The sequence below is a fragment of the Symphalangus syndactylus genome, chromosome 5, assembly GCF_028878055.3.
Source record: "Symphalangus syndactylus isolate Jambi chromosome 5, NHGRI_mSymSyn1-v2.1_pri, whole genome shotgun sequence".
NCBI lineage: Eukaryota > Metazoa > Chordata > Mammalia > Primates > Hylobatidae > Symphalangus > Symphalangus syndactylus.
The window spans coordinates 120,029,013-120,053,415 of record NC_072427.2 but is presented as its reverse complement, the minus strand read 5'-3'; the positions used below and the strand labels follow the sequence as shown (position 1 = coordinate 120,053,415).

At 37.6% G+C, this 24,403-nt stretch overlaps 1 protein-coding gene across 13 annotated transcripts in view; it reads right to left on the bottom strand.

The window, feature by feature from the left end:
• The window catches only part of ATOSA (atos homolog A), a 110,031-nt gene that overhangs the window by 59,955 nt on the left and 25,673 nt on the right, over window positions 1–24,403 (bottom strand). The window contains exon 1 of one of the 13 annotated variants that reach the window (XR_010121230.1): window positions 19,628–20,726. The exons of 10 other annotated variants lie outside the window; for them this stretch is intronic. Coding sequence is in view for 2 of the 3 variants with exons in the window: in XM_055279191.2 (XP_055135166.2) it covers window positions 19,628–19,664 (37 nt within the window). In the remaining variant the exon portion in view is untranslated. Of the gene's footprint in view, window positions 1–19,627; window positions 20,727–24,403 lie in introns of those variants that run through there. 2 more of the 13 variants (XM_055279191.2, XM_055279187.2) reach the window with 2 other exon arrangements.

Here is a 24,403-nt window from a genome sequence, read left to right as displayed (position 1 = left end):
GGAGTTCCCTTTCCTAGTCAAAGAAAGGGGAAACAGACGGCACCTGGAATATCGGGTCAGTCCCATCCTAACACTGCGCTTTTCCAACGGGCCTGGAAAACGGCACACTAGGAGATTGTGTCCCGCACCTGGCTCGGAGGGTCCTATGCACACGGAGTCTCGCTGATTGCTAGCACAGCAGTCTGAGATCACGCTGCAAGGCGGCAGCGAGGCTGGGGGAGGGGCGCCTGCCATTGCCCAGGCTTGCTTAGGTAAACAAAGCAGCCAGGAAGCTCGAACTGGGTGGAGCCCACCACAGCTCAAGGAGGCCTGCCTGCCTCTGTAGGCTCCACCTCTGGGGGCAGGGCACAGACAAACAAAAACTCAGCAAGAACCTCCACAGACTTAAATGTCCCTGTCTGACTGACAGCTTTGAAGAGAGTAGTGGTTCTCCCAGTACGCAGCTGGAGATCTGAGAACGGACAGACTGCCTCCTAAAGTGGGTCCCTCACCCCTGAGCAGCCTAACTGGGAGGCACCCCCCCAGTAGGGACAGACTGACAACTCATTCAGCCGGGTACTCCTCTGAGACAAAACTTTCAGAGGAACTATCAGACAGCTTAATTTGTGGTCTCACGAAAATCCGCTGTTCTGCAGCCACCGCTGCTGACACCCAGCCAAACAAGGTCTGGAGTGGACCTCTAGTAAACTCCAACAGACCTGCAGCTGAGGGTCCTGTCTGGTAGAAGGAAAACTAACAAACAGAAAGGACATCCACACCAAAAACCCATCTGTACATCACCATCATCAAAGACAAAAAGTAGATAAAACCACAAAGATGGGGAAAAAACAGAGCAAAAAAACTGGAAACTCTAAAAAACAGAGCACCTCTCCTCCTCCAAAGGAACGCAGTTCCTCACCAGCAACGGAACAAAGCTGGATGGAGGATGACTTTGACGAGTTGAGAGAAGAAGGCTTCAGACGATCAAACTACTCTGAGCTATGAGAGGAAATTCAAAACAATAGCAAAGAAGTTAAAAACTTTGAAAAAAAATTAGAAGAATGGATAACTAGAATAACCAATGGAGAGAAGGGCTTAAAGGAGCTGATGGAGCTGAAAGCCAAGTTTCGAGAACTACGCGAAGATTGCAGAAGCCTCGGTAGCAGATGCGATCAACTGGAAGAAAGGGTATCGCTGATGGAAGATGAAATGAATGAAATGAAGAGAGAAGGGAAGTTTAGAGAAAAAAGAATAAAAAGAAACGAACAAAGCCTCCAAGAAATTTGGGACTATGTGAAAAGACCAAACCTACGTCTGATTGGTGTACCTGAAAATGATGGGGAGAATGGAACCAAGTTGGAAAACACTCTGCAAGATATTATCCAGGAGAACTTCCCCAATCTAGCCAGGCAGGCCAACATTCAGATTCAGGAAATACAGAGAATGCCACAAAGATACTCCTCGAGAAGAGCAACTCCAAGACACATAATTGTCAGATTCACCAAAGTTGAAATGAAGAAAAAAATGTTAAGGGCAGCCAGAGAGAAAGGTCGGGTTACCCACAAAGGGAAGCCCATCAGACTAACAGCTGATCTCTCAGCAGAAACTCTACAAGCCAGAAGAGAGTGGGGGCCGATATTCAACATTCTTAAAGAAAAGAATTTTCAACCCAGAATTTCCTATCCCGCCAAACTAAGCTTCATAAGTGAAGGAGAAATAAAATACTTTACAGACAAGCAAACGCTGAGTGATTTTGTCACCACCAGGCCTGCCCTAAAAGAGCTCCTGAAGGAAGCACTAAACATGGAAAGGAACAACCGGTACCAGCCACTGCAAAAACACGCCAAATTGTAAAGACCATCGAGGCTAGGAAGAAACTATAGCAACTAACGAGCAAAATAACCAACTAACATCATAATGACAGGATCAGATTCACACATAACAATATTCACGTTAAATGTAAATGGGCTAAAAGCTCCAATCAAAACACACAGACTGGCAAACTGGATAAGGAGTCAGGACCCATCAGTGTGCTGTATTCAGGAAACCCATCTCACGTGCAGAGACACACATAGACTCAAAATAAAGGGATGGAGGAAGATCTATCAAGCAACTGGAAAACAAAAAAATGCAGGGGTTGCAATCCTAGTCTCTGATAAAATAGACTTTAAACCAACAAAGATCAAAAGAGACAAAGAAGGCCATTACATAATGGTAAACGGATCAATTCAACAAGAAGAGCTAACTATCCTAAATATATATGCGCCCAACACAGGAGCACCCAGATTCATAAAGCAAGTCCTCAGTGACCTACAAAGGGACTTAAACTCCCACACAATAATAATGGGAGATTTTAACACCCCACTGTCAACATTAGACAGATCAACGAGACAGAAAGTTAACAAGGATATCCAGGAATTGAACTCAGCTCTACATAAAGTGGACCTAATAGACATCTACAGAACTCTCCACCCCAAGTCAACAGAATATACATTTTTTTCAGCACCACACCACACCTATTCCAAAATTGACCACATAGTTGGAAGTAAAGCTCTCCTCAGCAAATGTAAATGAACAGAAATTATAACAAACTGTCTCTCAGACCACAGTGCAATCAAACTAGAACTCAGGATTAAGAAACTCACTCAAAACCGCTCAACTACGTGGAAACTGAACAACCTGCTCCTGAATGACTATTGGGTACATAATGAAATGAAGGCAGAAATAAAGATGTTCTTTGAAACCAACGAGAACAAAGACACAACATACCAGAATCTCTGGGACACGTTCAAAGCAGTGTGTAGAGGGAAATTTATAGCACTAAATGCCCACAAGAGAAAGCAGGAAAGATCCAAAATTGACACCCTAACATCACAATTAAAAGAACTAGAAAAGCAAGAGCAAACACATTCAAAAGCTAGCAGAAGGCTAGAAATAACTAAAATCAGAGCAGAACTGAAGGAAATAGAGACACAAAAAAACCCTTCAAAAAATTAATGAATCCAGGAGCTGGTTTTTTGAAAAGATCAACAAAATTGATAGACCGCTAGCCAGACTAATAAAGAAGAAAAGAGAGAAGAATCAAATAGATGCAATAAAAAACGAAAACGGGGATATCACCACCGATCCCACAGAAATACAATCTACCATCAGAGAATACTACAAACACCTCTATGCAAATAAACTAGAAAATCTAGAAGAAATGGATAAATTCCTCGACAAATACACCCTCCCAAGACTAAACCAGGAAGAAGTTGAATCTCTGAATAGACCAATAACAGGTTCTGAAATTGTGGCAATAATCAATAGCTTACCAACCAAAAAGAGTCCAGGACCTGATGGATTCACAGCCGAATTCTACCAGAGGTACAAGGAGGAACTGGTACCATTCCTTCTGAAACTATTCCAATCAATAGAAAAAGAGGGAATCCTCCCTAACACATTTTATGAAGCCAGCATCGTCCTGATACCAAAGTCTGGCAGAGACATAACCTAAAAAGAGAATTTCAGACCAATATCCTTGATGAACATTGATGCAAAAATCCTCAATAAAATACTGGCAAACCGAACCCAGCAGCACATCAAAAAGCTTATCCACCATGATCAAGTGGGCTTCATCCCTGGGATGCAAGGCTGGTTCAACATACGCAAATCAATAAATGTAATCCAGCATATAAACAGAACCAAAGACAAAAACCACATGATTATCTCAATAGATGCAGAAAAGGCCTTTGACAAAATTCAACAACCCTTCATGCTAAAAACTCTCAATAAATTAGGTATTGATGGGACGTATCTCAAAATAATAAGAGCTATCTATGACAAACCCACAGCCAATATCATACTGAATGGGCAAAAACTGGAAGCATTCCCTCTGAAAACTGGCACAAGTCAGGGATGCCCTCTCTCACCACTCCTATTCAACACAGTGCTGGAAGTTCTGGCCAGAGCAATCAGGCAGGAGAAGGAAATAAAGGGTATTCAATTAGGAAAAGAGGAAGTCAAATTGTCCCTGTTTGCAGATGACATGATTGTATATCTAGAAAACCCCATTGTCTCAGCCCAAAATCTCCTTAAGCTGATTAGCAACTTCAGCAAAGTCTCAGGATACAAAATTAATGTACAAAAATCACAAGCATTCTTGTACACCAATCACAGACAGAGAGCCAAATCATGAGTGAACTCCCATTCACAATTGCTTCAAAGAGAATAAAATACCTAGGAATCCAACTTACAAGGGATGTGAAGGACCTCTTCAAGGAGAACTACAAACCACTGCTCAATGAAATAAAAGAGGATACAAACAAATGGAAGAACATTCCATGCTCATGGGTTGGAAGAATCAATATCGTGAAAATGGCCATACTGCCCAGGGTAATTTATAGATTCAATGCCATCCCCATCAAGCTACCAATGACTTTCTTCACAGAATTGGAAAAAACTACTTTAAAGTTCATATGGAGCCAAAGAAGAGCCCGCATCGCCAAGTCAATCCTAAGCCAAAAGAACAAAGCTGGAGGCATCATGCTACCTGACTTTAAACTATACTACAAGGCTACAGTAACCAAAACAGCATGGTACTGGTACCACAACAGAGACATAGATCAATGGAACAGAACAGAGCCCTCAGAAATGATGCTGCATATCTACAACTATCTGATCTTTGACAAACCTGACAAAAACAAGAAATGGGGAAAGGATTCCCTATTTAGTAAATGGTGCTGGGAAAACTGGCTAGCCATATGTAGAAAGCTGAAACTGGATCCCTTCCTTACACCTTATACAAAAATTAATTCAAGATGGCTTAAAGACTTGTATGTTAGACCTAAAACCATTAAAATCCTACAAGAAAACCTAGGCAATACCATTCAGGACATAGGCGTGGGCAAGGACTTCATGTCTAAAACACCAAAAGCAATGGCAACAAAAGCCAAAATTGACAAATGGGATCTCATTAAACTAAAGAGCTTCTGCACAGCAAAAGAAACTACCATCAGAGTGAACAGGCAACCTACAGAATGGGAGAAAATTTTTGCAACCTACTCATCTGACAAAGGGCTAATATCCAGAATCTACAATGAACTCAAACAAATTTACAAGAAAAAAACAAACAACCCCATCAAAAAGTGGGCAAAGGACATGAACAGACACTTCTCAAAAGAAGACATTTATGCAGCCAAAAAACACATGAAGAAATGCTCATCATCACTGGCCATCAGAGAAATGCAAATCAAAACCACAGTGAGATTTCATCTCACACCAGTTAGAATGGCCGTCATTAAAAAATCAGGAAACAACAGGTGCTGGAGAGGATGTGGAGAAATAGGAACACTTTTACACTGTTGGTGGGACTGTAAACTAGTTCAACCATTGTGGAAGTCAGTGTGGCGATTCCTCAGGGATCTAGAACTAGAAATACCATTTGACCCAGCCATCCCATTACTGGGTATATACCCAAAGGACTATAAATCATGCTGCTATAAAGACACATGCACACGTATGTTTATTGCGGCACTATTCACAATAGCAAAGAGTTGGAACCAACCCAAATGTCCAACAACGATAGACTGGATTAAGAAAATGTGGCACATATACACCATGGAATACTATGCAGCCATAAAAAATGATGAGTTTGTGTCCTTTGTAGGGACATGGATGAAACTGGAAAACATCATTCTCAGTAAACTATCGCAAGGACAAAAAACCAAACACCGCATGTTCTCACTCATAGGTGGGAATTGAGCAATGAGAACTCATGGACACAGGAAGGGGAACATCACACTCTGGGGACTGTTGTGGGGTGGGGGGAGGGGGGAGGGACAGCATTAGGAGATACACCTAATGCTAAATGACGAGTTAATGGGTGCAGGAAATCAACATGGCACATGGATATATATGTAACAAACCTGCACATTGTGCACATGTACCCTAAAACCCTAAAGTATAATAAAAAAAAAAAAAAGAGTTTGAGACCAGCCTGGCCAACAGGGTGAAACCCCGTCTCTACTAAAAATACAAAAACTAGCTGGGCATGGGGCATGGTGGTGAGTACCTATAATCCCAGCTACTTGGGAGGCAGAGGAAGGAGAATTACTTGAACCCGGGAGGCGGAGGTTGCAGTGAGCCAAGATTGCACCACTGCACTCCAGCCTGGGCAACACAGTGAGACTCTGCCTAAAAAAAAAAAAAGTACCACTGGGGTGGGTGGTATCACTAACAGGAAGGTTGTGTGCATGTGGAAACAGCGGATATATGGGAAAGTTCTGCAGGGTTTTGCTGTGAACATAAAACTGCTCTAAAAACAAACCTTATTACGAATTTTAAAAAATTACTTCCTATAAAGGCCAGAAAAACATATACTTATTTTGTGCAGTTTTAAAAAATAAAAAATGAAAATAATCTATTCACTTATTCTAAAATCATATTTAAGAAGCCTCCCTTGGGAAGCATAGATTATGAAGAAAAAAATTACTGGAGAAAGTGACTTGAAAGTGACTTCAAGCAAAAAAAGAAAGTATCAAAGCTCAGATGAGTCTTTATTGTCCCAAGAGCAAAAAAAAAAAAAAGTCCACCCGAATAGGCTTAAATTAAAAGTTTATCTTTTATATTAAGTATTTTACTATCTGATAAGTATGAATATACTTACAAGTCTTCAGGGCCTGAAAATCAGACTAGATTAGTTACTAGAAGGGATAAGTGCTAATTCTATAATATCATCTGTTCCTGAACTTGTATTACAAGCAAAAAAACTGTGAAGTGGTTAAGGGAACCACAGTTCTCATAGTAACTGACATTCTCAAAGTCTACTGACAATAACCTTGTTTCTCATATACCCTATGGTGCTGAGTTTCTTGAACAAAATTCCCCTGGACTAGACTACTGAATATTCATATAAGGTTTCTATATTTTAGAGATATGCCAGAATAAGAATATCTAATGAGTAGTAAAATATATTGTATAATGACAGCTTTTAGCATCCTATAAATACAACAGTCTGGGAAATAGCAATTTAGTGCCAGTCAGGTTTCTGTTTATAAAAGGTCTTATCTATAGAAAATAGCTGAAAAGACAGCTGAATTATTTCATTTACATTGAAGACTGCTGGTAACTGCTTTCTGGTTTGTGCCTGTGGATCAATCATGCAGTTTTAACACTGTTATAATGTTATAAATAATGGCTAATACTTCATAGGCTCTTACTATGTGCCAGATTCTGTGATGAATATTTATTTTTTTTAGACAAAGTCTTGGTCTTGTGGCCCAGGCTGGAGTGCAATGGCACAATCTCGGCTCATTGCAACCTCTGCCTTCCGGGTTCAAGCGGTTCTCCTGCCTCAGCCTCCCAAGTAGCTAGGATTACAGGCACCCGCCACCACACCCAGCTAATTTTTTTTTTTTTTTTGGTATTTTTAGTAGAGACGGGGTTTTGCCATGTTGGCCAGGCTGGCCTTGAACTCCTGATCTCATGATCCGCCGGCCTCAGCTTCCCAAAGTGCTAGGATTACAGGTGTGAGCCACCATGCCTGGCTGATGAATATTTTTTCTTATTTAATCTTCACAAAATACTAAGAATACAGTAAAAGTTAAGATACTTGCCCAAAGCCCACGTTAACCATCATGCTGTACTTCCAAGAATAGGCCCATTGTATATGTAATAGTCATTCATGTACAATTAACACTGTTAACCAAATCTAAAGTGTCAATTTTAAGACATATTACTCTTTTATCTTTTACTAACAAAAAAGCTTCCAATTAAACTATAGTGTGGGCCAGGTGAGGTGGCTCACACCTGTAATCCCAGCACTTTGGTAGGCTGAGGTTAGGAGTTCAAGAACAGCCTGGCCAACATGGTGAAAACCCGTCTCTACTAAAAATACAAAAATTAGCTGGGTGTGGTGGTGGGCACCTGTAATGTAACCCCAGCTACTTGGGAGGCTGAAGCATGACAATCGCTTGAACCTGGGAGGCAGAGGTTGCAGTGAGTCGAGATCCTGCCACTGAACTTCAGCCTGAGCAACAGAGCAAGACTCAGTCTCAAAAAAAAAAAAAAAAAAAAAAAGCAACAATCTTATATCAGAGATTTAAAATGTAGACTATGTACATTTAAAAATAAATATGATTATCCTAAAATTATCAGTTTTATCAGATTTTGATTTAAATGCAATATATACTACTAGATCTGAAAACAAAGTGAGCAAACTATATGAATGATTTTCAGCTTCTTTTAAATTTTTATTTATAACTGACATAATTATACATATTTATGGGGTAACAGTGTGATGTTTCAATGTATTTATACATTATATAATGATCAAATAGTATAGCCATTATGGAAAACACTATGAAGGTTCATCAAAAAATTAAAAAAAGGACTATCATATGATCCAGCATCCCATTATTGAATATATATTTAAAGGAAATGAAATCAGTATGTCAAAGAGATACCTGTACTCCCATGTTTATTGCAGTTCTTTTAAGCTTCTTTTGAAAGGACATGCAGTCTTGGCGAATGAAACCCTTTATCACAAACCTCTTATTTGAAGAAAAAATAAAACAGCTACAGGTACAGGTGTTTATAAGAACTGCATTCGTAACTTATGCTTACATATTTCTAGTCAAACGGTTTGTACATTCATCAAAGTAAAAATACTTCCATCAAAATGTATGTTTAATAAAGACTGATTAAAATAAATCTGTATTGTAAAAAATGGGATGAATTAACACTGGATATTTTATGAGAAAGGCTGCCAAAAGGCACTGAGCTCAAAGTTGTTTGACTTCACTCTCTGTGTGAATAGTAACCAACAGCCCCCCTACAGTGCTATGGGGTCTTTCTCTTCCTTTCCACTGCTCCCATCTTGATCAGCCCAAGAGAAGCTTATCATCTGAAGGAGCAATGATGGGGAGGGTAGAGACCATGTTCCACGAAAGTAGAAAACTGTCAATTCTATAAAAGGGGGTGATGGACCAGAAGTGTAGGAGAATGATAGCTTGCCAAAAAGAAAATGAGATGATGTAATCACATCAAGAAAGAATACCCACCAGTTCCTTCAGTCATCCAGCTATTTGAAGGAGGCAGGCAATGCCACCCTTGTAACTGAATGAGCGGATTCATTACTCTCTGTGCAAATATAGGAAGATCAATTATTTGAGATGGAAAATTATAATTGTAAATGGCAGTTGTAAATATATCACCTTGCTATAAGGTTGGTAAGAACAGAAACAACACATTTTCTGATTTTTTTCCCCATAAAGTAAGTTTCATACTGCTCTGTTTCCTCTTTGAAATAGTAACTCTGCCAAAAGCAGTATCCTTTGATAAGGATAACAATCAAGTAGTGGGATTTAACGCTAAAGTAACATTTTAATTAATGTTTTATTGGATGACTCTGTGGTCATTATCATTAACTTCAGGCAGCCAAGTATAGAATATTTCTAAATATTCTAAACTAAATTGGTTTTAGTTCAGCCAATTCTCACACAATGAGAACTAAGCACAGCTATTATGATCAAGCAATTATTTATTTTGTGTTATTCTGAAATCCTCTGTTTAGAAGATAAATTTGCCAATCTGTTTAAATTCTGTATTTAACTTGGATCTTTCCCCTAGATTTTGATAGCTAAATAGCAGATCTTAAAGATCAGCATTTATAGTTGTAATATATCCTGAAATTCACAGATCTCTCAATAAAACAAAAATCAAATGAAAATAATGCTAAGCAACTTGCAAAAAGCATGAAAATTGCTGCACTAGAAGCCAGAAGACCTGGATTCTAATTTCAACTTTGTAATAAACTAGCCCTGAGACCTTGGGAAAAGTCAAACTCTGTGAGCCTCAGCAAACTCACATGTAAAATGAAGGTATGTGAAACTAGATGGCCCCTTCCAATTCCAATTATCTAATTCTACTTAGGCCAAATTTTGAAATTACAAAATACTACAATCCCATTTATTGTTAGTATCAGTTTGGCCACAAGCACAGACTAACTCTTACATCTAGCCTGCCACAAACTAAAAATAATCATGAAGGTGTTGGCCAGAGTACAAAACTTGTTCCAACTGTAGCTGTTTTGCTTTTTGTGACTTGAAATCTTAGAATCACTTATGCCTCCTCTCTCTCACTTATTCCCAATAAGCCATCAATGTTAAAGTCTGACTGCTATTTCAGCAACCTCCCATATCTGACTGCTCACCATTCCCAGACAGGCCAGAACATTGGATGCATAAAGGGGAGTAATGAGAGACGGGTGAAAAAAAGATCTTATTTATTTTTTTGAGACAAGGTCTCACTCTGTCACCCAGGCTACAGTTTAGTTTGATCATAGCTCACCGTAACCTCAAACTACTGGGCTCAAACGATCTTCCCGCCTTGGCCTCCCAAACTGCTGGGATTACTGGTGTGACCCTCCACACACAGTCCCTATCTACCTTTTTTAACCTCACCTTCCATCACTCCCTTTTATGCTCCCATCACACTTGCCAAACTCATTCTCTCCCAGGGCCACCTCAAGATGCCCCATCCTCTGTATTCAACTAAATCACTAGAATTCCTCCTGCTTCCAGAACTCCCCTCATAGCAGGCCTTATAAAGACATACCATGAAAAAGCTTTGTGGTCAGAAAGTGATTCATACTTCATGCATTAGGAGAATATTCCAATTCTCTTAACATGCTTTCTGCTTTTCCAATCTTCAGATTTAACGGTGGTTCCCAAAAATTATAGCTAGTGACTCAAAAAACACTTGAACTTTTTAAAAAAATTGACCCAGCATCTTGCTCTGTAGCCCAGGCTGGAGTACAGTGGCACAATCATACCTCACTGCAGCCTTGAACTCCTGTACTCAAGCGATACTCCCGCCTCAGCCTCCTCAGTAGCTGGGACTACAGGCATGCACCACCACACCTGGCTATTTTTTTTTTTTTTTTTGTAGAGACAGCATCTCACTATGTTGCCCAGACTGGTCTTGAACTCCTGGGCTCAAGTGATCCTCCTGCCTCACAAAGTGCTGGACTTACAGGTGTGAGCCACAGTACCTGGCCTTGAGCTCTTTTTTTTTGGAACTAACTTTTTAAAAACTGCATTTTAGCCAGGCGCAGTGGCTCACGCCTGTAATCCCAACACTTTGAGAGGCCGAGGCAGGCGGATCACAAGGTCAGGAGTTTGAGACCAGCTTGACCAACATGGTGAAACCCCGTCTCTACTGAAAATATAAACATTAGCTGGGTGTGGTGGCACGCGCCTGTAATCTCAGCTTCTCAGGAGGCTGAGGCAGGAGAATCACTTGAACCCGGGAGGTGGAGGTTGCAGTGAGCCGAGATCATGCCACTGCACTCCAGCCTGGGTGACAGAGGGAGATTCAGTCTCAAAAAAAAAAAAACAAAAAAAAAAAACAAAAAAAAAAAACCCTGTATTTTAAAGGTTTAAATCTCACCATATATGAAAGTCTTTAAAAATATTATTTGGTAGAGTTTTAAAATCTTTATAAAGTTCTTGAATATATCTGTTTATTCAAAAATTAGATGTTTGTTGCTTTTGTAAAAGGCTTTTTTTTATTTTTTTATTTTTGGAGAGATGGTCTTTCTATGTTGCCAGGCTGGTTTTGAACTCCTGGCCTCAAGCAATCCTCCAACCTCGGCCTCCCAAAGTGCTGGGATTTCAGTCATGAGTCACTGTGCCTGGCCTACATTTTCTAACTTAATTTCTATTCTTATGGAGGAAAAATTTAACTTTACCTCTTCATCAGATTCTTCAGATTAAAAAATTAGGGTAAGAAACAATCAGATGATCTCTGTTTCAGCTTACATACATAATTCTTCATTACATCCATCTCATCTGATCCTATTACCCTCTTTCGTGGCTTTTTATCAGTTAGAAGAGCCTATGACACCTTATACTTTTCCTTCTTAGAATTTAGCACAAATAAAATTAAGTCATTATTTGAGCTTTATGAGAATTAAGACCAACTACTATTGCTTAGCACAGTGCTTGATATGAACAGGTAGGCACTCAAATGGATGTTTAATGTTTCACCATATTTTGTTTTCTTCTCAGTTTCAGCTTATTTCTGGTTGAAGTGATGAAAGCTAATTGTTATCCTTCCCAGATAACTATTACTTTATTCTTCTCTTGGATTTCATATTTTAATTGCCAATTGTTTTTCTATCTTATCAATGTAATTCTCTTAAATGAGATAAGGAAACATTTGTTTAAAATGATTAGGCAATCACTAAATCTCTACATCAAGGGCAAAAATTGTCAAAAATAAAAAATAAAAGGAGAGAACACTTTGAGTTCTTATTTCTGTATTGATTACTAGAATTTCTAGGCCTCAACAGTCATTTAAAGGATTATAGATTGATCACAGCAACCTATTGAATGCTTATGTGAGCAGTTGAGGGCAACTCAAGCTATACAAAGAAAACTAAATTCTAAGTAATTTGAAAGGCTAGAAGAGTAGAAAACAGTATTTGATACTTATGTGTTAAAAACTGTCTGAGATTCAGCTCTTCTCCGAGGCAATGGGAGAATAAGCTATTTTGCTAACTTCTAGTAGGGGGCAGTCATATGGAGAGAACACAGATAAGCCTAATTCATGGTGATGTGATAAATGAGGTCAGGCGCAGTGGCTCATGCCTGTAATCCCAGCACTCTGGGAGGCCGAGGCGGGCACATCACTTGATGTCAGGAGTTCGAGGCCAGCCTGGCGAACATGGTGAAACCCCGTCTCTACCAAAAATACAAAAATTAGCTGGGCATGGAGGCACATGCTTGTAATCCCAGCTACTTGGGAGGCTGAGGCAGTAGGATTGCTTGAACCTGGGAGGCGGAGGCTGAAGTGAGCCAAGATCACGCTATGCCTCTGCACTCCAGCCTGGGCGACAAAGCAAGACTCCATCTCAAATAAATAAATAAATAAATAATTTAAAAAAAGATGAAATAGGAGTAGATCAAGTTGCTATGGGAATATTTAGAAGGGAACTCAATCTTGGACATCAGAGAAAGCTCTCGGTGGGTATGATATTTAAAATGTATGACTTAGAACTAGTCAGTGTTACTGAGAAAACTTACTGGTTTCCTCAATTCATTTCTGTCTTACCTGCACTAATCCTATTCAATTTCATTTCTCTGTGCTCTGTGTAAACCATCAGACACGATTCATCATAGTTTCAGGGCCTGAAGACTCTCAAGTAGAAAATATTGTCCTTTTCGCTATCCTTTGTGGGAATATTCCTGATTATATGGTGTTATCACTCCACACCTCATACGGAGAGAACTCTGAGACAAAGATCTGAGAAAACATTGTAACAAAAGGAAACAAACTCCTGTCTCTCAAAACCAAATTCTAGATTTACCTATACTCTCATAAGAATATTCTGTGTTAAAAAGGCAACAATCCACTATCCCACTGCTGGTTTTTTTTTCCCAGCTTCATTAATCCTAGATAAATGGCACACGACTTTCCAAAATTATCCTTAAACTTAACCTAGTTTAGTCTTACATTTTTACCTCATGGGAAAATGGTTACAACATAGGCTGGCCCCCCAAAATACATTCTGTCCTTTCAACCTCCTTCTCCCAACCATATGAATGACCCCTACTTCTAGTACTCTCAATATCCTATTTCCCACTGAATGTGTCTATGTGTGAAATCTAAAACTCGTGAAGAAATAAAAAGTGGACAGAAGACAGAGGTCTTTTTAATTAAGAGGTGAGAAACTTGGGCACACACAGATCAGTTCTGCTTGATTCTCTTGAACAAAGACAGAACTGGGTGACATTCATAGCAGTGGACCTGTCATTTCTCGTGCAGAATGATTTCTGGAAGAGATTCCGGGTGGCAGCCTAAGGCCAAAGGAGGTGTCATTAGGTCTTCTCTAATCTCAGTCTACAACTCAGAGATGTGGCATGTAGGTTCTGAAGAGCTGAACACCGCATTCCAGGCTGGTCTTTTTGTGCTAGGTTTTCTATCAGAAGCCCATCTAGAACGTAGGAGTCCGCAAAGGAATACTGGGTACTGCCCAGGGCAAACCCATCTACAAGGGTACTAATGTATGGAGCACATATGGGAACATTTTACCATATCCCTTGAAGCGGAAAAAAAAAACAAACATGTGACACTTTGCTTGCATACATATTCTGAAAGTTGCATCCAGTCTGTTTTAAGCCTCAATTTTTAAATATTAATGCTTTTATACTCTGACTATAAACAAATTATGTTAAAAAAAGTTCTTAACCTAAGGTAATTTATGATCCTCTTGGTATTTTCCACAAAATCATGTGTACATAAACATAGATGTGTTTTTCCCCCTAGCAAGGGGGTTGATAGCATTCAGCACATTCTCAAAAGGGTCAGTAGAAGATGCTGACATACAGCAATCATGCTTTTTCTACATGGATATTTTTGAGAGAAGCGATTTAAGGTAACCATGCATTACCCAAAAACATACACACCAATGCAATGTAGTCAGTTAAAATCAGGATATCTATTTTTAAAAGGGTTCTCCTCCCCTTTTGTCAACTGCAAGTAGTCTCTGGGCCCAATTCAGAAGCTAATTGGTTAATATTACTGGACTTAATGACAGTGATAAAATGGAGTATACTTGGAAAATACTTTTTGTTTTGTTTTACATTTGTGTGTTCTCTTTCAATAAGCTAACCTGCACCTTCCAGCAAATTGGAGGGCTAAATTAGTTTATGTAAAATAAAAAAAATCACAAAAATTTTACCCTTGATGAAAATATGAAAAATAGAATGGAACCCAGATTAAACCTCTCTCCCAAAATAATGTATGTCAGCTCAAAGCAATGAAAATACTGTGGTCAGTTGAAAGAAGCTGAAATTTTGTGTACTTATGAAAATGACAAAAGAGCATTTTGGCTTTGAAGTTTGAGTTTTCACAACACCATTAGATTTTTAGTCTTAAATTTTGATATTTCAAGACAATTACACTCATATCTGTGATATTTAGTTTCTGCCTTCCAGGCAGCTGGCTTGTCCCTTGTCATTAATATGGAAGGCAATTACAATGTCACCTTTAGCTCAGTTCTAGCTGAGGAATTCAAAAGAAAAGTCAGAAACAAGTTACTTCCCAGTAAATAAATCACCAAGGGATTTAGCAAGTCTAATCAATCAGCTCAGCATTTGCAGGGGTCAGAGGGGTGGGGGAGATCTGGGGGTGTTAGCACACACGAGTGTACATACACACACAACAGAAACAAAATAACACTACAATAATCAAACTGTATGAATATGTTATCAAAACACTACAAACAGAACAAATGTTTCTTTTGCCTTCTATGTCTCTTCTCATTTTACTCATTCTTTCCTTACCACTATTGACTATTATCTTTCTTCAGATATTTAGCCATGCACTTACCCATGAACCCTGTCTTCTTTTCTGCCCCAATCCCCATATCTCCATGGCTTTCCAGTTAATGAAGTACCTTAGGAAATTGGGAAACCTAGAAGTGTATCTTAGGGAAAGGTCTAAAAAACTATGCTTAAAATTCTCAAAATACTGAGAAAACTCAACATACTCACATTTTTAATGTAGAATAACTTTAAAGAAAAGGAAAGTTATAATACAATCTCACATTTTATTATAATAACTAATCAATAAGTAGTGATGAATCTAAGTAGTTTTGCACATTCTTTCATTTAAATCCCACAATCATCCTAAAATCTCATGATACCGAGGGGGATACTAAGGCCCAGAAGGTGAAACTATGCCCAATATTACACAGCTAAATAATAAATTATATGGGCAATCCACCCAAAATTGTTTTTCCTTTTTATTTATTGATATACCACAGTTGTATGTATTTTTGGTGGTACATGTGATATTTTAACACATGTATATGATGTGTAATGATCAAATCAGGGTAACTGGAATATCCATCACCTCAAACATTTATATTTTCTTTGTGCTGGGAACATTACAATTCTTCTCTTCTAGGTATTTTGAAATATACAATAATTATTAACTATAATTTCCTATCATATTATTGAATGACAGAACGATTTCTTCTAACTGTATGTTTGTACCCACCACCCAAAATTTGAACCTCAAAAAACACCTTCAAAATATTAAGAAAACAGAAACCAACATAAATTTTAATGGTAAAAATTTAGCAATGTTAAAGAACAGGAATATACATAACTGATTCATGCAGCATCCCTCTCATATGACAGATGATAGGAAGCTTATAGCAAAATCTGAGGCCCAACCGTGTATGAGCCTTAGGTGCTGATTACGTTTTATACTCTATCTTGACTACTTCCTCAAATTTATAATTTTACTGTCCCTGGGCTTATTATAAACCTTCTCTTCTAGTTCTATGATGTCCAGAAGTCTTTCAGTGAGTAAAACTGAGGAATCCAGTGAAGAAAAGAACAGAAAGATATTTCCAGTTTCTCAATAGTCCTCATGCTGTCACTTTTATAACTGAGCCTTATCACAAAGGATTATATAATAGATTCAAGTAATACTGCAAACAAGTATATTTTTAAAACTTAGGTCTTTGATTTTTTGATACTATAACATCTGAAGATTAAAAAAAATTTACTATATACTTGCAAAAGCAATATAGTTTAGCAAAAACACTGTCGATATGTGAAAATGCCTCACAAAAAGTTGTTACGACCAAATTTTTGGCCCTGCTGACTATGAAAAGCAAATATTTCTTGGATTCAAACTATGAACAAGTAATGAAATTTCTGCAAGGAAGAGTCAAGGAAAATGTGTCATATAGCACTTAAGGCATACATATAGAAATCAAACATCTGTGGCCGGGCGCGGTGGCTCACGCTTGTAATCCCAGCACTTTGGGAGGCCGAGGCGGGCGGATCACGAGGTCAGGAGATCGAGACCACGGTGAAACCCCGTCTCTACTAAAAATACAAAAAATTAGCCAGGCGTGGTGGCGGGCGCCTGTAGTCCCAGCTACTCGGAGAGGCTGAGGCAGGAGAATGGCGTGGACCCGGGAGGCGGAGCTTCCAGTGAGCCGAGATCGCGCCACTGCACTCCAGCCTGGGCGACAGAGCAAGACTCCGTCTCAAAAAGAAAAAAAAAAAAAAAAAAAAAAAGAAATCAAACATTTGTGATAATACCCGAAGTAGGAACGATTTAAAAAAAGATTTTCACAGAACACTTAGAGAAAAAGAAAAACTCAGATTGTTACCCCTTCCCAATCTGAGTTTTTAAGTTACATATTTTTTAAAGAACTGTAAACAAAACAGCATTATATATTATTGCCTGATTTCAAAATAATCAAGAACAATCTGTTTTACTTAAAATCAACTGTAGCAATCACTGCATCTAGTAAATACTAGCACTTCTATGTGCTATTCCTTATAAAGAGGCAATTCAAAAAAGAAATCACTGTTTTTGAGAATTAAAGTATTTTTCCATAAGCACAAAACAATAGCCAATTTAAAGACCTGACAGAGACAAAGACAATAAAAATTGTATTGTCAAATAATAGACAAATCCAAAAAATTGAAATATGCTAGCAATGTTATTATAACTGACCAGATTACAAACCTCAATTACCCTGAAGTTCTGCTACTGAATAGGAACTTTCAGATGCTCCAGTATATAAAACATTTTTAGGTGCTAAGCCCAGGAATAATGTCTGGAATTCTGCCAATAATATTCCTTCTGAATACAACGGCAAAGCCTCTGTGTGACACAGCAGTACACTCAACTTTCTTACAATTTCACGTTCCCCCATCTTTTGCAGCATATGAATGAGAAATAGCCTTTCTCTTGGAGGCTCTATTAATTTTTATGAAATAAACCAACATAAAACGGGTAGCAAATCAATTTAAACAAAACTTTGGTTTTTATGGTTCTATAATTAATTAGAAAATAAAATTAGTAATTGATAAGAGTTACAGCTCAAAAAATGAAAATTGCTAGATTGACTTTCATGTGGTTAGTCATATTTAACAAACTTGAGTCCTCTCTGCCTGTGTCTGCCTCTCACTCCAAACTCCCTCTCATACCCCTACCCCTTCTACACACAGCTGCTCTTCTTGAAGTGAGTGCTTTATATTGTGGAGGCCACCAAGTCCAAATAATATAACCTTATTTTGCTATAATTTTTATAACTTCTATCAAATTCAAGTTTTTGGCTGCACCTTACAAACTTGAAAATCTAAGAAATGCCAGTCTTTTAAACTTCAGCCACATGTAGGTCTACGTAAAACACTTTTTTACTCTTTAAGGACTATTTTGTAAATTTTCACCAATTATTAGAAATCTTTTTAATACAAATTATTATATACATAGTATTGTTACAAAGACCAGCAAAGGGCACAAAAGCATGGGATAATATTTTGAGTTCTCTTTAAAGAAAAGAAATTTCTCTCCTTACCAGAAATGCTAACACTGATTGTTAAGACTTTCTAATGATAGGTATTTTTTTGAAAAGAACAACAACAAAACCCATCCTATTCCAAACTATATAGTTTGTAGAGATAACACAGCCCTAATATTAACTCTGAGCTTATACTAATTTTACTCATCAGACATACATCACTGAGTGAACTAAAGGCCACTTAGCCATGTAAAATGAAAAAGCAAAGGAAAAACTGGTTATTAGCTCAATACGGATTGTTTGTAAAATGGGCAATATGCTAATTAGTCTGCTCTGCTTTAATTAAAGAATCATTAGCTAAATCACATCTGTAAACTTTAATTTCACAGTATTTGAGAAAGATACAAAAAGACCTTTTGTTTATTAAAACACTTTAAAACTTTCCTATAATCTGTTGAACAGACCAGTTTTTCCAGATCCCATATAAACAAATGGTAACCTATACTCTGTTCAATTATCACATATATTATATTAGTGTAGTTTAATAAGATTTGACTGTATTTGAAGTATTAACTAAGTCAGATATGCGATGATTACATTTAGGAGGCCTACTTCAATTTTAAAATACTAGCTTAACCTTGTATGTTGTCTTCAAAATCCTTTATTCTTCAGTTTTCTATATGGATGTTTAACAGAACACTACACTGACTTTGCGGTTGAATTATGATTATGACGCTTTATCTGAACAGCACAGAACTAGTCAATGGATTAAATAATTAAGAGATTGCATAATTTGAGGTAGGATTTTCAGAAATGCTTTATAAAAAGATTTTGGCACACCGATTCCTTAAACTATGTCAAAAATCTCAGTTAAATTATGACAATCTTTGTCAAATTCAGAAACATAAATTCAATTAAAAAGATGCAGCTTATTTAAAATACATTTGTCTTAACAGCTTTAATTTAAAAAATACCTCCTGCCCCCACATACAGTTAATGCTTCTGGCTAATGCACATTCTCTTCCCTGTATTCTCATTTCTATCACATTTTTTCCCCATTAAAGTGAGCACATTGTATTTGGTTTCTTTTCTTCCTACTCATTGTTCAGTTCAGCATTTTAATAATCTTTTCAGTACTGCTGTTCAAAGAAAACAGGCTATATGAAGCTAAAGAAAATTCTCTAAGTTCAATGGTTTTCAAAGTGAGATAATTTTCCTAGACCTATTTATTAAAAGTCCATGCAAAGCAAGCACCACAACCAACTGGTAAGCAGCTACAGAAAATTGGAAGCTTAAAAATAAAGCCGTTAAAAACACTTCACTACACACCTTCTCTGTGAAGCCCTTTGTTTCCACTGAAAACCATACTGGAATCCTTGTATAAAAGAAGTTGCCTTCTGGCTATCAATAGCTATACTATCAGTAACTGAGGGATCCAGATGTCTGCAGCAGTTAAAACAAATGTTCAGCGTTGGGTGCTGATTCCGCTTCCCTCCGTGTAAGGTTTTTCACAAAGGCAGCAGAGTAAGAGTGCACATAGCAACAGCACTCACAGCTGATTGGACAGAGGGTGTGCTCAACCTCCCCTGCTCGTTAGGTCCACTACAGCTTCCTGTCTACTTGGCAGCACTGTCATGTTTTCTTTGCTCGTCTTACAAACTCAGCTGTGTTTAGGCAACTTGAAAGGAAAGCACAGTAGACTGATAATGGCAAAGTATTCTAGCGTTAGCCCCTAAAATGTGTTTCTTTAGTTGCTTTTAAAACAGAGACGTAAGACAAAAATTTATTTCAGTTAGTGCTTCACATAAAACTGAAGACAAAGAAGGGTTGTGGAGGGAATCAATTACTTCACATCTAAATTAAATCAGGTTCTACCAAGTGAAACTCTGAAAATGTGTAAATACAAAAATTTACAACAATCAGAATAAAGCATCAACCTTCATATGCCTGGAACTTTATATAAAGTATTTTACAACAAACTTCACAAATTCCTAGAAAAGCACAACCTGTTACATATTTAAAATGGGATAGGTCCTGAAATGGTCTCTCCTCAAATGCATGCAGTACCTTTTAAGAGAGCTAAAGAAACAGGTTACCAGACTGACTAGAAAAAGATTCAGAAAGGAAAAATTATCAGTTACTTAGTAATCTCTGACAATACAAGATTTAACTAGGTATTTATGGTAAAATGTCTCTGGATACATAGAACAATGACATTTAACTTAAATTCATTTACTTTTTGTTATCATAAAATTACTCAGAGATATAAAAGTATAGACTTTTTCAGGTTTCAAGTACTGGGCTTCAGTTTACCAGTTCATACTGTCTCCACAAACTTTTAACAGCAAAAATCCCTCCCCAGCTTACAAAGTTGTTTGGGAGAATCAATGAAGGTAGTAGGGGATGAACAGATGTGATGAATTATAAAAATTTCTCATTTTAGAAATATTTCCCCTGGCCGGGCACGGTAGCTCACGCTTGTAATCCCAGCACTTTGGGAGGCTGAGGCGGGCGGATCACGAGGTCAAGAGATCGAGACCACGGTGAAACTCCGTCTCTACTAAAAATACAAAAAATTAGCCGGGTGTGGTGGTGGGCGCCTGTAGTCCCAGCTACTCGGAGAGGCTGAGGCAGGAGAATGGCGTAAACCCGGGAGGTGGAGCTTGCAGTGAGCCGAGATCGTGCCACTGCACTCCAGCCTGGGCAACAGAGCGAGACTCCGTCTCAAAAAAAAAAAAAAAAATTTCCCCTGAACGTCACATCAACTAGGATGGTGGTTTTCAAACGTTTAAAGCAATGGAACTCTTTATTTGCATTCTTCCTATAAAATGCATTATCAGTGTTAGCTCTAGGATTTCTATACAGGAAAGGTTTGTGGGAGTAGGCTGAGGCTGCAGCAGAAGCATGCCGTTTATTACTCAGATCTTTGTTTATCTTGAGTGTCTTGGGGTTAGGGAGTGGAGTCTGATGGAAGTGTTGGAGTTACTAAAGTGCCCCATGAGCACTCTGAGGCTATTTTTAAGTGAGAAGCCACAAATAGCATGCAATTTCATATCAGACCCAGAATCCACAAGATTTCTACCCCTGAAGAAGCTTCTAGGATTCCTGGAGTTCTATAGTACAGAAGAAATACAACCCGGAAGAGGTTTATTGCTTTAAAGAAATCTCATTACTTTAAAGAATCTGATCACTGGCTCCACATTTAGCTAGAGGGAGAGCTGCTAAGCCCCCTGAGAAATAACAAGACGTGTTTGGAAACACAGTAAGCCTGAGGTAATTGACTCAGAGAAAGAACCGCGAGGTAGAGACAGCAAGGATTCTGCAGGTAGGCCAACCTGTGTTCAAAACATGAATCTGCCATTTACTAACAGTGAGACCACATATAAGATTATTACACCATTATGAGCTTCAGTTTCCTCATCTGTACAACTTCCTAATCCAAGACTAGTCACAAGCCCACTGTACTTTTTCCTTGACACTTACTGCACAGAATGTAGAAAGACTGTTTACAAAATGACTGGTTTAATGACAGTCTCCTCCATCACACTGTAAGTGCTTTAAAGGTAGGTACTATGTCTACTTAACTGTTTACCTAGCACCATGCCCCATTTATATTTTATACAATATTTGATTTGATTTCACAATCATGGAAGGTGACTAGTACAAGTAGAACATCTTATTTGACCATCTTCATTGTTTAAATAAGGAAGTTAGATCTAAAATTTACAAGTCACAACTAGAAGTTAAAGGAAATCAAATTTAAAAATTTTTTGGATTAATAAATTTATATTTCAAAATTAACCTTTTCCTATCTCCTATAATATATAATCCCAGGGTTGTTTTGGAATAGTTCCTTTCAGTTATAATCCTTAAACTTTAAAATTAAAGGGTAGTCGATATATCTATAATATAAATCTATTGATGTCATATAAAAAGAGAATTTACAAAAAAAAAGTTAAATGTATCTAGTCACAATATGTAATTATAAATGATAAAAGACACTCCAAACAGATATGCCACCTTAAAAACTTAAATCCAACTGAGACAGAATTTTATTTAGTGAAATGCTCCCCTCTATGCTGCTAGTTTTCCAATAAATTTCAGAACAGCACTTCATACATTTTTGAAAAAAGTTTGCTTTTCCCCAGTTTGCTCATCTTGGTACACAAAACTAAATAATGAGTATGCTATAAAATGATGGCACATTGTCTACTTTGTAAATCACAAGACTACAAACTAAGAATCTGAATAACATGAAATTCTACACAAGTGTTAGTCCCAGATTCCCAATTCTCAATCCCCAACCACAACAAACCTCCTTCCCCTACTCCTCCGGAACCCACCTAGCATGGTCGTTAAGTATGTTCTCTAAATGGACAGTTCAGGAAACATATCATGCTCCTGTAGGGAAACAAATAGGATAGTAGATCTTTTACAAAAGTTTTAAAAACAAAACTATATTTTCCAAATATAAAATGGGAAAATTTCAAATAACTATTTCAGATCATCTATGCTTTCTGTTAGCAGAAATAATTGAGATCTACTGATAGTAAGATACTTTAAGAGATAATCATGCTATCTTTTGAGACTTTCTAAACAAAAAAATTATTGCAGATAGAAAAAAGAACCCTTCAAAGGTAATGTTTAAATAGCTACTACACATATACACATATTAAATAATTACTAAATATATATATTATATATATATATTAAATAGCCACTACCTACTGGCCCATGGGCCAGGCATGATGCTAATCTCTCTACATACTCTTCTCCGATCCTCAGGTAGTTGTTATCCCCACAGATTAAAACTGGCTTGTTACTTGCCCAAGTAACTAGAACCAAGTAGGTAAAGCCAGGATTCAAACTTAATGTCTTCCTAAATCTAATATGTGTGCTCTTAACCACTAGTATCCTTTCCCTAACAATTTCTTACATATGTTACTTACATATTTGCCGTAAGGCAAATATGGCATTACATAAAAACAAAGTTTAAATACAGAAATCTCATGTAAGCATTTTCCATGTATTAGTCATTCAATAACCACAACTACAGCCTCATTATACCTCAAAATTACCATTAATACACTGCTTGTAACACGGAAAAACAGGATTTGACTGCAAACAGATAGCTGTTTTGTAGCTGTAGTGTGATCACAAAGACAACAATAAAAGGTTCAATCTGTAAAACTTCACTACTTCATGATCACAGATCACCTAATCCAGAGAAAGTGAAAGGAGGTCGAAAAGGACACTGAACTAGGGACCACTGATGTGGGTTCTGGCCCAAATCCTACCTCTGATCAGCTTTTTGATCTTAAGCACTTCTTTGAAATTTCTCATTCTTTGTCTGCAATGTTGGTATGTTGTAAGGATCAAATAGGACAGGATAAAATTATTTTCGAAGTAGCAATGTGCTACACATATAGGATATTTCTACCCCAATAGTCTTTGAGGGATAGGGGATAATGTTCAGATATGGCAGTGTAAACAGGTTTGTACAAAATCCAACCTCATGATTGGAAAGACCCCTTAAAGCAGCAAGAGATAAAGGAGGAAAGACACAAATTCAAACTCTTTCCACTTACAGGATGTGTTACCAAATTATTTAACCTGTCTGAATCTATTTCTCTATTTGAAAAGTGGGAATAATCATTTCTCTAAGTGCTACAAACCACCTAGGTCAGCACTTGGCTCTTAATTTGAAGTTTCCTCTTTCCCTTTGCAGACATCAGGTCTACATGACGTGACCATATGTCTGCATACACACACACGCACACACACAAATAACAGCAATACATTAGCATACATTAGTTGTATACTGTATTAATAACAATGGGAATGAGACAACTCTTGATCAAAGAAAGATTTCTGTGATGCTGATTTTTTTTTTAAGTTTTTAAATAATGTCACATCTAACAACACATTTAACAGCTGAATAATTTGTAATGAATACTAAGCAACAGTTAAAATATAACATGATTAACAGTTGTGGAAAATAGAGAAATTTATCGTATCATTAAATCAGTTTTTATTAAAAAACAAAATGTGATGTTACGTCAGTTCAGGGATAAATTAAGCCATACATTATATTGACTTCTACTT